This window comes from Poecilia reticulata, chromosome 22, assembly GCF_904066995.2.
Source record: "Poecilia reticulata chromosome 22, P_reticulata-male-v2, whole genome shotgun sequence".
Lineage (NCBI taxonomy): Eukaryota > Metazoa > Chordata > Actinopteri > Cyprinodontiformes > Poeciliidae > Poecilia > Poecilia reticulata.
In genome coordinates, this window is record NC_088851.1 from 22,129,529 (window position 1) to 22,147,829 (window position 18,301).

General features: G+C 36.7%; 1 protein-coding gene across 2 annotated transcripts in view; it reads left to right on the forward strand.

Moving 5' to 3' along the window:
• Positions 1-18,301, forward strand: part of itpk1b (inositol-tetrakisphosphate 1-kinase b) — a 44,876-nt gene that overhangs the window by 16,053 nt on the left and 10,522 nt on the right. For both annotated transcript variants that reach the window (XM_081602940.1, XM_008400067.3), the window contains exons 4-5: positions 5,447-5,572; positions 11,295-11,412. In XM_081602940.1, the coding sequence (XP_081459066.1) occupies positions 5,447-5,572; positions 11,295-11,412 (244 nt within the window). The remainder of the gene's footprint in view (positions 1-5,446; positions 5,573-11,294; positions 11,413-18,301) is intronic.

The window sequence follows — 18,301 nt, forward strand, 5'->3', positions numbered from 1 at the left end:
TTCCACATATTGGTCTTCCAAATGACAATGACTATGAAGTGGCTTCAGAATGACTAAGTGAATGTTTAGGCGTGGCGATTGAAAAGGTCTGAGCTCAAACCCAGAGAGAGTTTATGGGGGTAATCTGAAAATGTGAGTGAGGCGGCCTACAAACCTGATCCAGTTACTCAGTTCAGTCAAGAGGAATGGGAAAAACTCCAGCAAACTAATGCGAGAAGCTTGAGGAAAGAAACCCAGAAACATTTGACCTTTTCTGAGGAAACGTATATTACCATCTGAATAAAGACATTAATAAATAAATCTCTGACATATTCTTTCTGTCATTATTGTGAGATATAGCAAATAAAAATAATTTTAATGATTTTAGCAGACCTAAAACAAGAGAAGTTTGGTCTGATTTAACTTCACACAGTGAGATAAAAATGTTTTGTTTTGTTTTGGTGTATGTAAACTTCTGGTTTCAACTATAAATATTAGACAAGTAAACAGTGCTATTTGGAAGGGGCCTATTGAAATCTGATTTTGAAGGATGTTGAAACTGTAACCTAAGTTTAGGGATGAGACAATCACGATTAATCGTGATTAATCGGTTATTGAAATAATCGTCAACTAATTTAGGAATCAATTACTTGTTAACTGGAGTATATAGATCCAAAATAATTCCATTTGCTGAAAGAGCAACATACTCAGACCAGTAATTATGAAAAAAACTATACAAAAAAAATATAGCTGCAACTGATTATTTTAGTGATCGATTATTTTATCGATTAAAATTCTGGTTCAAACTGTAACTATTAGACAAGAAACAAACCAAGTCCAGTGTTTAGATGTAGACATCTATTGGGAAAGGGACAAATTGAAATCTGATTTTGAACGATAAAAAACCTGGAATTTGGGTTTTGGGATAAAACAATTAATCCGATTAGTCATGATGAATCAATTATTTAAGTAATTGTCAACTAATTTAGTAATCAATTCATCGTTAACTGGAGTTTACAGATAAAAAAATGTAACCACTTAAGCTTATTTTATACAGGTTTAGAAGTATATTTTTATTTTGATTTCTGTTATTCTGCAGCTTTTACCTTATCGATACTCTGGTGTTGAGATAAGTATTGTTTAAGCTTTATGCTGAATGTTGTCCGTTCAGCATAAATCGACGTATCTGTAGAGACGGAAAAGTGCTGACTGGGTTTGACAAGGAGGAGCTTTATGATCTGATATGTAATCATTTATTTAGTTATGCAACTGGCCCAGGTTTTCCTGTCTAATTATAATATTTGGTGCTTGTTTCACTCGGTATTTGGCAACTTCCTCAATGTAAGTTGACTCCAGGTTTGGAATGCTTACGCAACTATAAATGCCCCTTACGGTATGTTTGGCCTCGACTGGCATAATAACTTCACTATATCTGTGAGTTTCTGCAGCCGGTGTCTGCATGCTATTTTGGCCTGCTGCCGTGTTTCTGCAAGTAGATGGAACGAAACCGAACACCTTTGAAACAGAAAGAAACCACAAGATAATGTAACATAATAAGCAGTCTGGGAAATTGGGTCAGTGTAAAACTGTTGTTCGGACACGTCTCCGTAAAACTGTTGTTCGGACACGTCTCCTCATGTTGAAACATGACCCACTGATTAGATTTAAAAGGAAAAGTTACAACAATAACATGTTTAGTAACAAATGTTCTCTGGGTTTTCATTAAAGGTTGCATTAAAGGTTGCTATGTTGCATTTTGACAATAAAATTGGACTTTTCTCATATAAAAAGGAATGATCATTTATTTTGTTTTAATATATTTTGAATCTTGCATAAAATAAACCTAGGTTAAATGAAAAATCAGCAGAATGTGAAAATTTTTTTATTCGATTAATCGTCAGAATAATCAAAAAATAATTGTTAGTTACACCCATAAAATGTGCACATTTTTGTACAGTTTTGACTGCTCTGACTGTGTTGTTCTTTTAGCAAATGGCATTTTTATGAATCTGTATATGCTACATAGCATTTAGCCGATTACTAAATTAATTGGTGACTATTTTAATAATAGATTGATCACGATTAATCGTTTTATCCCTAAGCCTAAGTTCTAGTTTTTTCATTCTACAAAGTCAGATTTCAATTCACGTTTGGATGTCAACTCTGTACTGGCAAAGTATATTGTTTTTGTTAGTTTGTTAATCGATTACTAAATTAGTTGACAATTACTTCAGTAATTGATTAATCACGATTAATTGTTTATCCCTAAATTCCAGTTTTTACGTTCTTCAAAGTCAGATTTCAGTTGACGTTAAGATACCAACTCTGTACTGTCAAAGTGTACCGTTTACGTTAGTTTGTTAATCCATTACTAAATTATTTGGTGACTATTTTAATAAAAGATTAATCATGATTAATCATTTTATCCCTATGCCTAAATTCCAGTTTTTACATTCTTCAAAGTCAGATTTCAGTTGATGTTATGATACACTTTGCCGGTAAAGAGTTGGTATCATTTATGTTAGTTTGTTTAGTTTATTTAAAACAAGGACAATGTGGGAAAAAACATTAATAAAAGATGCTTTGCGGCAGATTTAGCTTAAGCTAGTTTCTATCTGTTGTCAGGTGAGATAATGAAACGGATATGATAAAGCATACATTGAAAGTCTCCATACACCCTATACATACAGTAACTGTACACAGTGATTGCAACCCATCCCCACCTTGAAGAATCACTTTGCAGCCTTCTGTCTCGGGTCGGACTCGGACTGTAATCAGTCACCTATCCCTCACACCTCTCACAATCATTAACCAGCGCTGGCTGCGCTTGACCCTAAACCAACTGAAACTGTACAGGTTTACAGCTCCTTCATTGATCCACACCTGTGTGACAAAGGTGTGTATTCACCATCAGCTGACTCGGAGTCAGAACGGGACAAAGAACAGTGAGGTTCTGCTGCTCTCTGGCTTGTTTGCTCAGGTGTGGCTCCGATGTTTTGTTCGCTAATGATCCGCTGGGCCCTGCTAGCTGATTAGCTAATGAGTTTATGTCCAGTTGCTTTAACAAACTAGCTTTATTTCTCTGAACCTCCAGTTTTCTGAGCCACATGTAAAACAAACTTTAGTTAGGGAGACTCCAGTTATGCATCAGCGGAGGCCTCAGCCTGTCCTTCCTGTTTCTACGCATGTTACATCACATGTATTCCCTCGGTTTGTTAAACCTGCGTCTCCTGTTGCAGTTCTTCTTCACTGCTTAGTATGTTCAGGCAGTCTTTCACTGTTAGTCTTCAGGGGAATGCTAATGAGGTGTTTCCTTGTTTCTTTTGAATAAGCCCTGTAGGATCGACCAGAGGGAGGCTGGGAGGCTTTTTACAGATAGTTATAGAAACAGCTGCAGCATATTTACAGCTCTGTAATTAATGCTTTCTAGTCTTAAATAACAACAAATAAACATGTCTTATGAAACAGGTGATCAGGCCAAAGACAAACTGATACTGCAGAAATGTTTGTTTTGAACTTTAAAGTTATTTATTAGAAATTATAAAAATATTTGCAAGTTTTACAAAGAGAGTTGGTTACGTTTCAAACTTGTTCACTCTAGTTGCAATCCCTTCACTTTTTGGTTACAGAAGGTTTAATTCTTGGAAAATCTGGATTTTTTTCCCCACCAAAGCACTCCGTGGGCTTCCATAGTTTAGATGTCGGCGCGCCCAAGGCGGCCATCTTGTTTGACAAACATCTTTTACAGCTTCTATTTAATTGTACTTTGAATTCAAGTCAGTTCTACGATAAAATATAAAAGTCAGGCGAGAATTTTATTATTTTTTTAGTAGAATAAAGTCATAATGTTACATGCATGCAGTTGGACAAATATGAGAATAAAGTCACATGATGATAAAGTCTATTAATATGAACAGAATAAAGTCATTATGTAAGCAGAATGAAGTTGTAATTCTATGAGAACGTAAACATAAAAAACACTATTTATCCAAGTTTTAATTAAAACAACCTGTTTCTGGTAAAATTGCATCTTTATTCTGCTAATATATTGACTATATTCTCATAATTCTCAAATCACAAAAGGAAATAATAAAAAAAAGTGTTTTCTGTCATTTATAATATATTTTTCAGAAAATGAATATCACAATTGGAAATCATGTCTTGTATGAAAACGAGCTGATATTTTATTTTTAAGCCATGTCTTCCTAATTGCAGCTTTTACTCCCAGTAATCTCTCCTGCTGGTTTTTCTTGTTCATCATTGGAGGCTGAATGATGTTAGGAAGAACCTGCATTTAGATATTAATGCTAAATATTATAATGATGATGAAATCGGTTACATTTATTCCACATTTCCTTCTCTTCTATCCTCCCACCTCTCTTTCTGATGTCGGATTTATCTCGGCTGTGGGCAGAAAAGCCAGTTAAAGCTGTGAAACGTCAAGCACACCTTTTTGATTTTGATATTAGACATTTGATATTTAGGTTCAGTTTTCTGTTTATATTTACTGCGATGCATTAACTGTGCAGCCTGATGAAGACTTGCTGCTTCAGTCCTGGTCGGCGTTGGCTCGTTCCTCCACACTGTGTCTGATGGAAACTGTATAAATATCAGCTCAGCTTTAAAAAAATTCAGTTATTTCTGCTGAAAAGGTTTTGCGTTTTGCTCTTCGCTCCAGACTCCCACAATCCCTCCTTCACATTCCCAGTTTCTACAGAAGAACGATGTATAGGTGGTCAAATCTAACCGGTGGAGGATGCTTCATAAGAAACTATTAAAATAAATCAATTCTGCTGACTGAATACTTCAATTTATACTAGTGCTGCAATTAACAATTATTTTAGTGAACGATTTTGCTATCAGTTATTCTGACAATTAATCGGATAAAAGAAAAAGATCCTAAAGATTTTTTAGTTAAGACAGTTTTATAAGCCATATGTATTTATAAATGAACAAATAATTAAATTCCTTGTTGAAATGATAAATGACGATTAATCGATTAATCTGATATTCTGTGCCAGTATTAGAATACATTAAAAGGTGCACATAAACAATTCAATTCCTTTTATATATAAATAAGTAAACATTTCTAAAACATTTCTAAAATGTAGCAACATAAAATTATTTAAATTGAATAATAATAAAACTGTTTACAGATGAACACTTTTTAATCTTAAATGCAAAATGTCTACATTTTTTGCACAGTTTTGCAAAGCGTGTTTACTTTTTTTTTGAGTTAACGATTAGTCAATTACTAAATTAGTTGACGATATTTCAATAATTGATTAATCGCGATTAATCGTTTGAATCCTATTAAATGGTTTACAATTTGAATAATTATTGCAGGTTTTTAAATCAGTTTGTTCCAGCTGTCTTCTTAGTTCGAAACACAACACTTTTTGACAATAACAGCTTGAAGGATTTGTTTTGATCAGAGGCGTTTATTTCTGTTTTCTTCTGCCTTCAGCTGGACCTGAGCCAGCCTCTGGAGGACCAGGGTCCGCTGGACCTCATCATCCACAAACTGACTGACCTCATCCTGGAAGCGGACCAGAACGATTCACAAGCCGTGCTGCAGGTCCAGAGAGTACAGGTATGAGTTTCTGGACAAAGTCTCAATAGAATCCACAAATTCAGCAGATCAAAATTAGAGAAAGTAAAAAAATTCACATGCAGATATTTTAAAGGTGGCAGGTATTTTACTGCTGACCTGTAAAAAATGCAGCTTGACTCTTAACTGGAACTAAACTGGGTTTGACACATAGCAGGGTTGGGCGATATAGTCTTTTATTGTGGTATTATTGTGATAATGATAAAGGAGGGGTGTCCAAAGTGCGGCCTGGAGGCCATTTGTTGCCCTTGGATTGATTTGGTGTGGCCCACGACTGCAGTTCAAAAAATTATACAGATTTGGCCTTTAGGTCCAGATGGAGACTTTTAATTTGTAATAAAGGTAAAAGATATTACCAACATAACTTTCTTACACAGGGAAATGTGAAGTACAATACAAAGTATTTGTGTTTTTGTAACCACGCTTTTACTGAAAAGCCAACTTTGCTGCACCCAAATCAGCATTTATTCTTTCTTAAACTTGACCCAAATCATATTCCTATTAATGAAAATTAATTTATTCAATCGAGCCCAAAAGAAACTGGAAACTAGACGACTTTCTTTTAAAACAGCAAACATGCTAAATCAACTAGGGCCAAAGTAGAAAAAAAAGAACATAAAAATAAATAAATAATAATCTCAGAATATTTCTACAAAAAAATGTATCTAATTTTTAGGGGGGAAAAAACTATAAAATTTGTGAATTTCAAATGTCAAAAGTTTTCTAGAAAATGTTCAAGTTTTTGAGATTATTCACAAAATTTCAGAGTTTTATAGAAAATTTACACCTTTTTTCTATCTACAATGGCCGTAATACACCTTCATAAAAATCCCTTTCCGGTTTTGTATCTACAATAAATATCGAGTTACTTTGCTTGATTTTGGGTTTTGCTTTTTTGGTCCACTTGGCAAAACTTTTGGACTCCTCTGTGATAAAGAGCTTAATTTGATAAAACTATTATTACTAATTTTTAGGTAACTGTTTGAGTGTGACTGCATGGGACAGGATTCATAGCACCATAAAAATAAATATTGTTCTGAAAAACATTTCCAGGACAAACATGCTTCTTCAGGATCCCACTTACTGAAGAAAGTGCGATTTAAATTGCTCTACTTCACACATTTAATCAGATTTTGAAGAGCAATCAGTATGATTAGAAATGTTATTTTTGTCATTTTCTCTGCTGTCAGTTTTCTTTTTTTATTTACTATCAATAATAAAAATTTATTGTGGCAGGATAAGAAATTTTTCACGATAAAACGATGCGATACATTCCCACCCCTACACAGCAGTCACCAAAGCCTTACCTTTGAGGGAAAGGAAGTGCTGCCACTCTTTCTAGAATAAAAAAAACCTACAAATTTCCAAAGAATCAGTTCTTCTGAGGCTGTTGTGAACACTCTGGTTATATAACACTGTGCTTTAACTGAGCCTTAAGCAGAATAAATCCAGGTCAGCGAGATCCAAACAACTCGGCCCAGTATGTGGCGACCCCTAAGGGTCATGAGACCCGGCAGCAGTCTGAGAGATTTGCTGCCGGTCCGTATCTGCACTCTGTTTGCTGCCAGAGACAGTAAACATTTATGAGGTTCATATTTTCATCTGAAACTGGTCCCAGTTCAGGGAATCGGGGACGTCAGCGGCTGAACTTCAGCACTTGGTAAACCTGGAGATCTGAGGTGAGGATCCTCCCACTGGGAAACGATCTGCTGTTTGTGTTTGTGAAGCTGGCGGAGCAGCAGATGGTGTAAAATGAATTTACTGCTCTGACTTTGACCCGGTCACTCCGGCGGATTCATAGAAACTGGGATCGTGAAGACAATGGTTCTCCTGACACCATTGGGAGGACAAACAGAAAGTCAGAGCGCAGCGTTCTGGAGTTCTGGTACAAGTGGTGGTACTCAAGGAGAATATAAAGCTCAGTTACGCCCAAACAGCCAAATAAGGCATAACATTATGACCAGTGACGGGTAAAGACCGTCGAATAACTCTCCATCATGGCGCCTGCTAGTGGGTGGGATATTTATGCTTCCTTTAACAACATCCTTACATAATAACATTTTAGTCTGGTCAGTTCTGCTTATTTTGAGCTGTTTTAGGGCGTCTTGTCACTTTAAATCTAAAGCTGCTGCTGGCCACGCCCCCAACCCAGCATTTACATGTGAAAATGGCTGCCAACCCATGCAAAATATACAAGCGTACATCTTTGAAAAGCATTAGCGGAATGCAATTAATTAAAAGACAAGTTTTTGTTGTCTTGTATTTACAGACAAAAATAAAAGTTTGTAAATATGTTTTACCCTAAACTTCACCAGGTTCAAATGCAATAAAGAAATACTATGTTGTTTGATTTCTTATTTTAAAAGGGAATTAAATTATTGATTGTTTTGCATCTTTTGATGTAATTATAAAGAATGAAAATGCTTAAGTGAATAAATAAAAATCTGTGGAATGTTCCAAGTTTTTCTTTATTTGATTAATCAATTAAGTGTCAGAATAATGGATCCTTTAGCATGATAATCATTAGTACCAGCTCTATATCTAATTTAGTGCCACATAGCAGATAGTTTGGGGGTGAATATCAGAATTGGGCCGTTCAGACTGCCATGAAAAGTTTGAATATGAGTCGCATTTTGGTTTAAAAAAAAAAAACAAAACAAAAAGAAAGAAAACCGTAGCCATAATGTTTTGACTCATCTGAGTATATTTTGTTAAAAGGTATTTCTCTCAGAGCAGAACAGGTCGGGTTGAGCCAATCCTGGGTTTGGTCTGTGTTTACAGATCTGTGAAATTTATGAGCTTTGTCTCCTTTATTATCATCATGCTGCTGTTATTTTAATGAATCTTTGTGCTGCAGAGGAAGAAGCATTCCTCTCTGTTACTGCTCTTCAGTTCAAACAAAATGTCATGCTTGGTTTCTCAGCAGTGACTCAGGGGTTAGAGCTGTGCAAAATAAATGCAGAATATTTCTCTGGAGCTGGTGGAAGAACCGAACCCGGTTTCCACAAACATTAACTGTGTTCTGGAGGATTTACAGCCTGATGTAAATCCAACCCGTTTGGAGTCGGTTGATGTAAATGCAGAAATATGTCCGTATGTATTTTATGTGTTGGACTGAAACTGTTTGATCTCCAGTGAGGAGATTTGCTCCAGCGCAGAGCAACATGTGCAGGCCTCTCCTACGCCCACACTGACATACGTCTGGCTGCTTCTCTCCTGCAGCACCTGCTGAAGAGACTTTTCTCTCCTCCCCCTCTCCTTTCCGTTCTTCTGTTTTTCCTCTGAAATTCAGAAGAAAATAGAAGGTCTGGTGAGTTTCAGCATCTTGTATAACATTAGGGCTGAAACGATTAATCGTGTTGAATTGATGATTGAAATAATCGTGGATGAGTTTAGTAATCGATTAATTGTTAACTGGAATCAATTAAAAGCAATTTGCTGAAAGAACAACCCACTCAGAGGAGTAATTAGGCCAAAACTGTACAAAATATACATACATTTTCAAGGTTTCCCCCAAGAAACCTTGCTAAGCCCGGTGGTTCATTCATCCAGCGGCCCGTCATGTTTTTGAGTTAAAAATGTTTAAATTTGACAGGAAATTTTAAAATATCATTTCATAATTGTGTTATTGAAAAATTGGAAGACTAATACCTGAACACCAATTATAAAGTCTTAAAAAAAGCAAGTATTTAAACAAAACTTAAATAAATAAACAATGCTAAGCCTGATGAGGGAACAAGTCCAGCCTGGTGGCCCGCCAGGCTTGTAATATACTGGGGAGAAACCATGCATTTTACATTTAACATTAAAAAAAAACCCATAGGTTTTACCCAGATCTCCTCAAGTGGTATAGTTTTAGCTTCGCCTCATTCAAACTCTGTAAAAAAAATTCTCCTTTTAAACAGGAGATTTTAAAGGAGATTCTGCAGATTTTTCATTTAAATCTTTATAATATTAGACGTACATGAAAAGATGTTGATAAACAATCAACTTCCTTTTTTATATAAGAAAATAAACATTTTATTGCCTAAAACGCAATAACACGGCATTTCTTTAGCTACTTTGAATCGGGTGAAACTAAAACTATGAGGCCACTTGTGGAGTTTTGGGTAAAACCTTTAAACATTTTATGATCTTAAATGTAAAATATATCTATATATTGTATAATTTTGGCTTAATTATTGCTCTGAGCGTGTTGTTCTTTCTGTAAATAGCCTTTTTTAAGACTGTATTCTCCAGTAAATTAGTTGACGATTATTTCGTAATCGATTAATCACGACTAATCCGATTAATCGTTTCCGCCCCAGTAGAGATTCTGTAATACCAACAAGCAGACGGATCTGTTGGACGCGGAGGGGGGTTGCTGGGTGTGGAGAGAGTCGGCAGAGTCACAAACAGACGGCAGGAGTGGAGAAAGAGCGTGTGGTTATGTAAAGCAGGCGACCTCATGCTGACCGAGCAGCCGGCAGACAGAGACGCAGTGATGTAACCTCCACAGAGCCGCCGGCGAGCATCGAGCGATGCGCCAAGCACAGACTGAGCCGCGGCCACGCTCCGATTCAGGTTTACATATCCAGGGACGGAGATGTGTGAGAGGAAAGGCGGCTCCTGGTTTTTGCTTGTGGTAGAAAAGCAAGTCAGCAACAGATTGGGGATGGAGTAGTGAAAACATATTGGAGGTGAACAAACAAGAAATCTGAAGACTTCAAGTAGAAGTTGGAAATTATAGTTTTCAGGATACAGAAACCTTCTGTTCCTCTCTACGAGCTGAAGCAGCTTTAATTACGGTTCGCTTCAAATCCCTGAAAATGTTTGTATTTCAATTTGGTGTTTTCAAGGTTTGGAAAGTGCTTGAATTCTGTCTGAAGTCCTTGAAAGTGCTGGATATTCAAACTGGGCGTTTTTGTAATAAAGTGTAATCTAACTGGATTAGAGGTCTAGATTTGGAAAACATTGTTTATAGTTAACAAAAGATAATAAAAATACTTTTTTTCATTGTCTGAAGTTAAATCAGACCATTTTTTTCTTATTTTAGGTCAGAATTACCAAAATTATTCATATTTGTTAAATGACAGAAAACTTGGCAAAAACATTTTTTAGAGATTTTTTTTGTAACTTTCTTTATATGCATTTAATTTGAACAAAATGTAATTTACATTCACATGATTTGTTTGGATTATTTCAGTGTAATAAATATTTATTATTCCTAATGGCTCAATGACTTATCGATAGATTTTGCTATATTTTAGTTTATCTTTCCCTGCTGTGGAAAGTAAAATACAGTAATAAATGATGTCAGAGTGAAGTGAAACTTTTTTTTTCTTTCTTTCGTTTTTATCTCCAAGGTGTGGTGCTTGGAAGGTTGGAAAGCTACCTTGGGAATCCTTGAGAAGTGCTTGAGTTTTACTGTAGGAAAAGTGTTTGAACCCTGACCGTAACCAGGCTGTCGTGAGTCTTTGTTCGCTGCTATTTTCTTATCCGGTTATCTAGAGAACATCGAAGCACTCAGAGGAGCTGCAAACTCGTCATGGCCATAAAACAAGCTCCATTTAAATCATCTGTTTTATGGCGATTTAGGAAGAATTTCTGTGATGTGGTCTTATATCACGAACGTTAGCCCCTGCCAGCGGACTTTAAAACATCAACCTGATTAAAACCCTGAAAATGAACCCAGATGTTTTTTTTTTTCCATCTCCGTTTTCAGGACTACATTGACGCACACCCTGAGACCATCGTCCTGGACCCTCTGCCCGCCATCCGAACCCTGCTGGACCGCTGCAAGTCCTACCAGCTCGTCCACAGAATAGAAAAGTGTATGCAAGGTAAGAGACAGCTGATTGGCTGACCACTCACTTGTTGCTGCATAATCAGGCCGGAAGAGAGAGTTTTGTTGAATTGTTGGACAAGTAGATTTTTTAAAAAGAAATTAAAGAAGGAGGAGGAGGAACATGTTGGACTTGACCAAGTTTTTCTGAAACAGAAGGATTGTAATTTTTCAGTTTCATCATCCATCAGCAACATCACAGTGCCTGTCTGGTTAAAGTCAAAATTCTTCAAAAATTAAAATAAAAATTCTGTAAAAAAAAATGAAAATAAACAAAAAATAAAAAAACTTAATTTTAAGGTTAAAGTCAGGATTCTTCAAAAAAGTAAAAATCCTGAGAAAAATTTAAAAATTCTGAGAAAAATTTAAAATTCTGAGAAAAAGGTGAGAAGTCTGTGAAAAAAGTCAGAATTATTTCTTTTAAAAGTCCAAATTCTGAAGAAAATTTTGAATTCTGAGAGAAAATTAGAATTTTGAGAAAAAAGTGAGAATCCTAAGAACAAAGTGAGAATTCTGAGAAAAAAGTCAGAATTTCAAGAAAAATTTAGAATTCTCAGGACAAAATGAAAATTATTATTTTTTTAATTCTGAGTAAAAGAAAATCTGAACTTTGAGTTTAACGTCAGAATTCTTGGGGGGAGAAGTTAATTTTTCTTTTTAGAAATTTTTTATTTCTAGAATTCTAAGATTAAAATCTGAATTTTGTATTTTTCTTCTCTTTTTTTTTCTCGGTGCCCCAGTTCTGGATCATCAGGTTGAGACCAGATATTTACCACAAACAGCCATTTTCTTCTCGCTGCCATAGATCAGACTAAATTGTTCTTGTTTTTGGTCAGGTGTGGTTACCATAATAATTTCTATTTATAAATAAATTGTGGTGAGAGAGATATTTTTTAAAATTCCTATCACTTCAGATTTTAACGTTTGTTTCTTATCATTGCATAACCATCTGATTTGGGTCGAATGATTTGGGTTTCCTTTCACAATAGTTTGTGGATTGTTTTTGTTACGCTTTCCTGACAGAACTGGGAGAACTGGTGTAACTGGGTCAGATTTTTTGTTCCAGAGTGCATTACCAAATTTGGCGTTTCATGTCGCCTCTGGAGTTGCTTTAGCCCACATCTTCACGAGGTAGATGAGTCTTTCCTCTGCCTACATCCCCCAGAATGCCGTGCGGTGTTCAGTGAAATTATTGAATATTACATCTATTGATATCGATCAAGTGTCAAGATATATTGTTATTGATTTCAGAGACCACTGTGGGCTTTTCAGTTGGTGTCCATCGTATTTTGTAAGCAGATCAGTGAAGGAAATTTGTTTCGCAGCTTCTGTCGTCTGTTAAACCAAAACATTTCTGTTACTGTGGATTCGTGCAAGGTTTGCTGTTAAACCCTGTCCCTTCTGGCTTGGTCTCTGCTTTTTAATTCTGAACCCATAACTCCTCTCCTTGTTTACAGGAGAAACTCTGAAGTTGTAAACTGGGCTCGGAGTCGCTCGTTTCCCGACCAGCCCATAAAGTGTGTTTTAGCCTGCGGGTCGCTGACGACAGGGGCCACATTCCCCGGTGGGAAATCACATCCCGTCACCTCCCTATAAGGCAGGGAGCGTAAACCTTTAAATTATTTGTTGAGAGCGAGGGGCTGCAGGCTGGAGTCAGAGCATTGGATCGGCGGGTCGGACGTGTCTCAGCGTTCCTAAAATAGAAGGAGGAGAAGAAGAAGAGGAGCCGTTTCTTAGTTTTTTCTGTCTAAACAGACGCGATGGCTTGTTGCATAACAGAGCCGAGCTGCGTCGTTCTGTCTCACTGTCGCCGGCTGGTTTCAGTGGATCACAGCCATGTCAGAGGATTTTGGTCGTTATGTTCGTGATGAACTGGGCTTAAACTGGGTTCTGGAGTCCTTAAGTGGCTGCCATGGCAACCCAGGCCTAAAAGGAGAAGCCCCTCATCTCCAGAGGGAAGCGGTAATGATACAAACAATTAGTCGACTTACGGTAAATTGTCGATTTAATGGTTTATTACATTAAAATTGGGTCCAATCGGTTAACTAATGGCGTCTGTTAGACATTGTTTTAGTGTTGTAGTTGACCGCCATACAGCAGGCGGCGCTGCCGGTCATCAGGAAGCGGCGCCCACCGTTGATGCAGAAATAAAGTTGGCGGCGGTACCATAACTCTGAGAGAAACGGTCCGAGCGGAGTCTGGTGGTGTGAAAAATACACTTGATGCGGTTTTGTTTGGAAATATAAACACTCGAGAAGCTCCTTACTGTAAGTTTGAACTTAATAGTGTTTGTTGTTTCCTCTCCGAGCCAGAGAAGGTGTCTGTTTATGTTTCCTCTTACAACTGTAACGTTTGTAGCTTAGAAATAACGTTTACAATTAAAAAATATTGGCTACAGTCTGAAAACTACTCTAGTTTTTGTATAGAATAAAACAGACAGTTTTAACCGCTCAATATTAAAGTCGTACTACGATCAAGTTAAGTTTTATAAATTCAGTTACAACTTGTTTTCGCTAAGCTGCTGTTCGATAATGCATAAAGCGGAAGTTAAGTTGTCCTGTCAAAATAAAAGCGTTAAACAACCGGAAGTTAATCAGAGATTATACAAATGAAAGGAAGTAAAGGCAAAAAGGTGATAAAAACAAATAAGGAGTTTAATTTTTACAAATATTCCTGAATCCCCATGATCTCCACCTGAAATGCACTGTAAAAACACAAAATTTTACCAAGTATTCTTGATCTAGTAAATATCTTAATACACTTGAAAAAAGACAAAGTTAACTTATAAGTAACTTTTGTGCAATATACAAGGTTGTTTAAGTAAAAAACTCCTTAAAATTTATGAAAAAAATTAGTTCTTTTGCAAAGTTATTTCACTCATAACTTGGAAAATGTCTTTTTATAAGTCAAATAATCTGCCAGTGAAACTAATTCTATTTTTAATATTAAAGAAGTATTTACTTCCCATTTAAAAGTTACTTGTAAGCTAGTTTTGTCTTATTTCAAGTGTACTAAGATGTTGCACTGAAAACCAGATTTAGTTTTTAAGTGTAGACGAATGCATCAGCTGCTTTGTTTGCTCAAAGCAGCTGATGACGAGCAAACAGATGGGATCTCTGTTGTCCCTCATTGTTTGATAAATGAGTATTACTGTAATATTTGGGAAAATAGCAGAAATGTGTCGGATTTCCCTATTTCAATAAGGTTCTCCCGGTTCTCTGGAGTTTTCTGAGGGGATTTTTGTGAGTGAGCTTGAAAGCAAAATAAAAAGTAAATGAGATGATTGTTTCCTAACAGCCTGAAGGGCTGAGCGTGCCTCCAGGTGTTTGACAGACTTCTGGTGACTGAGTTGTTCGGCTCCGCTGGGTCTCCTCCAGGCGTTCGATGTTTAGACAGAACCGCAGATTGATCCTCCGGCAGAACGCAGCATTCCCGCTCTCTCCTTTCTTTACCATCAATCGTCGGCTCTGGACCCGAAACGCTTTCTGTTTGACAAGGTTTCAGTCGTGTGACGGCTCTGTTTGACGTGTCTTTACACCAGCAGCCCCCGTGGTTCGCTGATGCAACGTGGATGCTGCAGCACTGCAGCATCGGGTGTTTTGTCTGTGGAACATCAAGCGGTTATTCGTGACTCTCCACGGTTTTCCAACTCCTTTTACATGGAATCAGAACCAGGTTCAGAGTCGGCAAGCGTCATTCTTCTTCTCTGAACTTGTCATAAAAGGGAGCTTTCCAAACGGTCTACAGTTTATTTCAACAACTTGTCTTTTTGCAAATTTTTTTGTGCAAACTGATTAAAAATATATTCTTTAAAAAGAAAAACATTAATATGATTAAATGTCTCATATGCTGCTTTTATGCACACAGATATGCCTAATGTCAATGTGTTTCATGGGATTAAAAGCAGTTTTAAAAATATTTATGTGGTATTTCAAAAAAATATATGAAATAAAAAGAATCGAAAAACTGGTATTTCACTGTGACAGTCAGATTAATACAGACGCATAAAAGAAGGCAGCTGTTAGTTTTTGAGCAAAAAATGTAAAAATGATTGATTAGGAAAGGATGAATCTGTTTTACGTTGATGTTTTTATCATTGCAGGTAGGAGGCTGGGAAAAAAGCTCAGAAAAACCAAAAAAAAATCTTTTTTATATTGATTTAGACTAGGGCTGAAACGATTCCTCGAGTGATTCGAGTACCTCGATTATTAAAATTTCTCGAGGAAAATTGACCTGCCTCGAAGCTTCGTTAATTTATGTTTTATCATTTAGCGCACCGTGTTTCAGCTGGAACATTATTTGCGTTGAGCGGAGCTCTGACTTCCGCCTCCGAGTTGTTGACGGAAGCTACGTGTTAGCGGCATAACGTCCAATCTTCAAGTAAGGCCCGCAGGGATTTTACTGATTGGTGATAATTCTGGGTTTTCATCGTTTTTGTGGGACCAATAAACATCCTTAAAATGACCGGCGCGATGCCGGGAGTTCGGCAGCCTTTCTGCTCCGGAGCTGCTGGTTGAACGGCGGGAAGAAGCTGAGGAGGATTTCTACAGGTGAGCGGAGAGACTGAACACGGCGGGCGGCTGAGGGTTGATGCTTACAGGGTAAGAGCAGCTTTACGGACGAACCGCACAATAAACTTATATCATCCCGGTCTGAACAAACGGGAGGCGGAACATGGCTGGTAGATGACTGATGTTGATATCCTACAGTAACACTGGTGTTATGGAAGATTTACCAATATTTTATTTCATAATTGTTTGTATCCGATTACTCGATTAATCGTAAGAAAAATCTATAGATTACTCAATTACTAAAGTAATCGTTTACAACAGCCCTAATTTAGACTTTTATATCAGCTTTTACCAGCTGACTACCATCAGAAATTCATCGTCTAATCAATGTATCGATCACTTTGTTGCTTGTTGCTGATGCATCTGCAGATAAATGCCATTCAGAAATCAATAAAGGGAAATTTAACACCATTTTCTCCAAATGCTTAAAAAACGTGAAAAAATTGAACAAAGACATATGTTCAATTTTCAATAATAAAAACTCAACCAGGTAAATGTTTTGAGCACTGATGTCCTGAATGTTGTAAAAACTAATGAAAAAATCTGGAATAAAAAAAAGCAGTAAAATGTGACTAATTTAAAAATGTATTTTTATTTTTGTCACTTTTTAAGTTAAACTAACCCAGCAGTGAGTCCTGCTGGTTCCTCTGCAGCAGCTTCTCCTGCTCAGTGGGATTCTGCTGACTCTGGTATAGTTAAATCCCCAGAGCTGGACGACCCCGGCTTTAAACCCGCAGCTCACAAAGGTCATCACCTCTCTGTTGTGTTACAGGTGTGCCTCAAACACACAGATGAGTCTGGGGGTGTACTTACTTATTCACTGCTTCCTATAAAATTCAAGACAGAATTTTGACTTAAACTGTGATTTTTTTTTTGTATTTTCTGTTATTATCTACGACAAAGTCAGAATATTACGGGAATAAAGTTTAAATAAATAATATGGGAATATAGTAGAAATACTATGAGAAAAAGTCGTAATAAATAATCATTGTATTACCAGAATAGTCATAACAGCTTCACAAAAAAGTCGTACGACTTTCTTCGTTTTTTGCTGTACGACTTTTTGTCGACCGACCATCACTGTATGAGAATATAGTTTAATATTGCGAGAGAAAAGTTGTACGACAAAAAGTCATAATATTATGAAAATAAAGTCAGAGTGCTATGAGAAAAGTCATAATATTGTGACACAAGAATAGTCATAATGGGAGAAAAAGTACAAAAATAAAGGTGTACAGCAAGAAGTTGTAAGATAATAAAGGATTAATACTAGAAAATATTCTTAATATCAGTGATTACAGAAACTAACTATTGATGCTTTGGTTTTATTAAAACTTTATTCTGTTAATTTTACGTCTCCTGTTGGTTTTGTTGTCTTTATTCTGCTGATATGACGTTTTTATAGTTTCTCAGAGTCTGTCCTTAATATTCTGTTGTAATTATCACCTGTTTATTCATTTTGTTTTTTAAAAAAAACACTCAGTTTTCACAGCTTCTGCTGTTTGTTGCACAAAAGCAGGTCAGGCTGCGATGTTTGGTTTCATCTGAGCGAATATTTACCTCGTTTAAAACGCGCGTAGCGAGCAGATAGATGCAGCGCTCTGGATCCTGTTCACTCCTGCTGGGAGCTCCCCGCTGCAGGAAGTGATGCAAACCATGATGTAAACAGGCTTTTATTGTCGTCTGCTGGAGATAAGACGGAAAGAGGCCGAGCGTTGGCCGTAACGGGCGGCTGACAGACCTGATGACTTCTTAATGACAGCGCGCCGGGCGTGCAGTTCCTCCTGAAACGGTTGCATAACCGCAGGGAGTTCCAGTCAGTCACAAGCTGGCGTGTTTAATGGTGAAAACATTTAAAACAATAATACATGCATGACTGTTTCACCTGCCTGTCACATGAGTTCAGCTGTTGAAATGTTCATGGCAGCAAATCGTTTCTGGTTTTATCTGGAACTACATCGTTTCTTCTTGAGTTTTATTTTGTTTTTACTCAGATATGAGGAACTTAAAAATGCACCAATTAGATTTTATTTTTTTATGCATCCTGTTCTTTTGAAATGAAAGTTTCGCCTGTTTTGGGGGCTTATATCCCAAACCTTTATTTAATTTCTATTGAGCTAAAAACTAGAACAACTGTTTTGCTACAATCAAATGATTTAGGTTTAATATTTTTATCTGCTAGTTTTAAATGTTTCCCAAGTTCAACACTGTATTTTTAAAGCTGCATTTTATTTTAGTTTGTTTAGCTTCATCTGAACAAAATGTGACAAAATGTGTGGAGTCTAGATTTTTGCAACTGTTGTTATATTAATAATA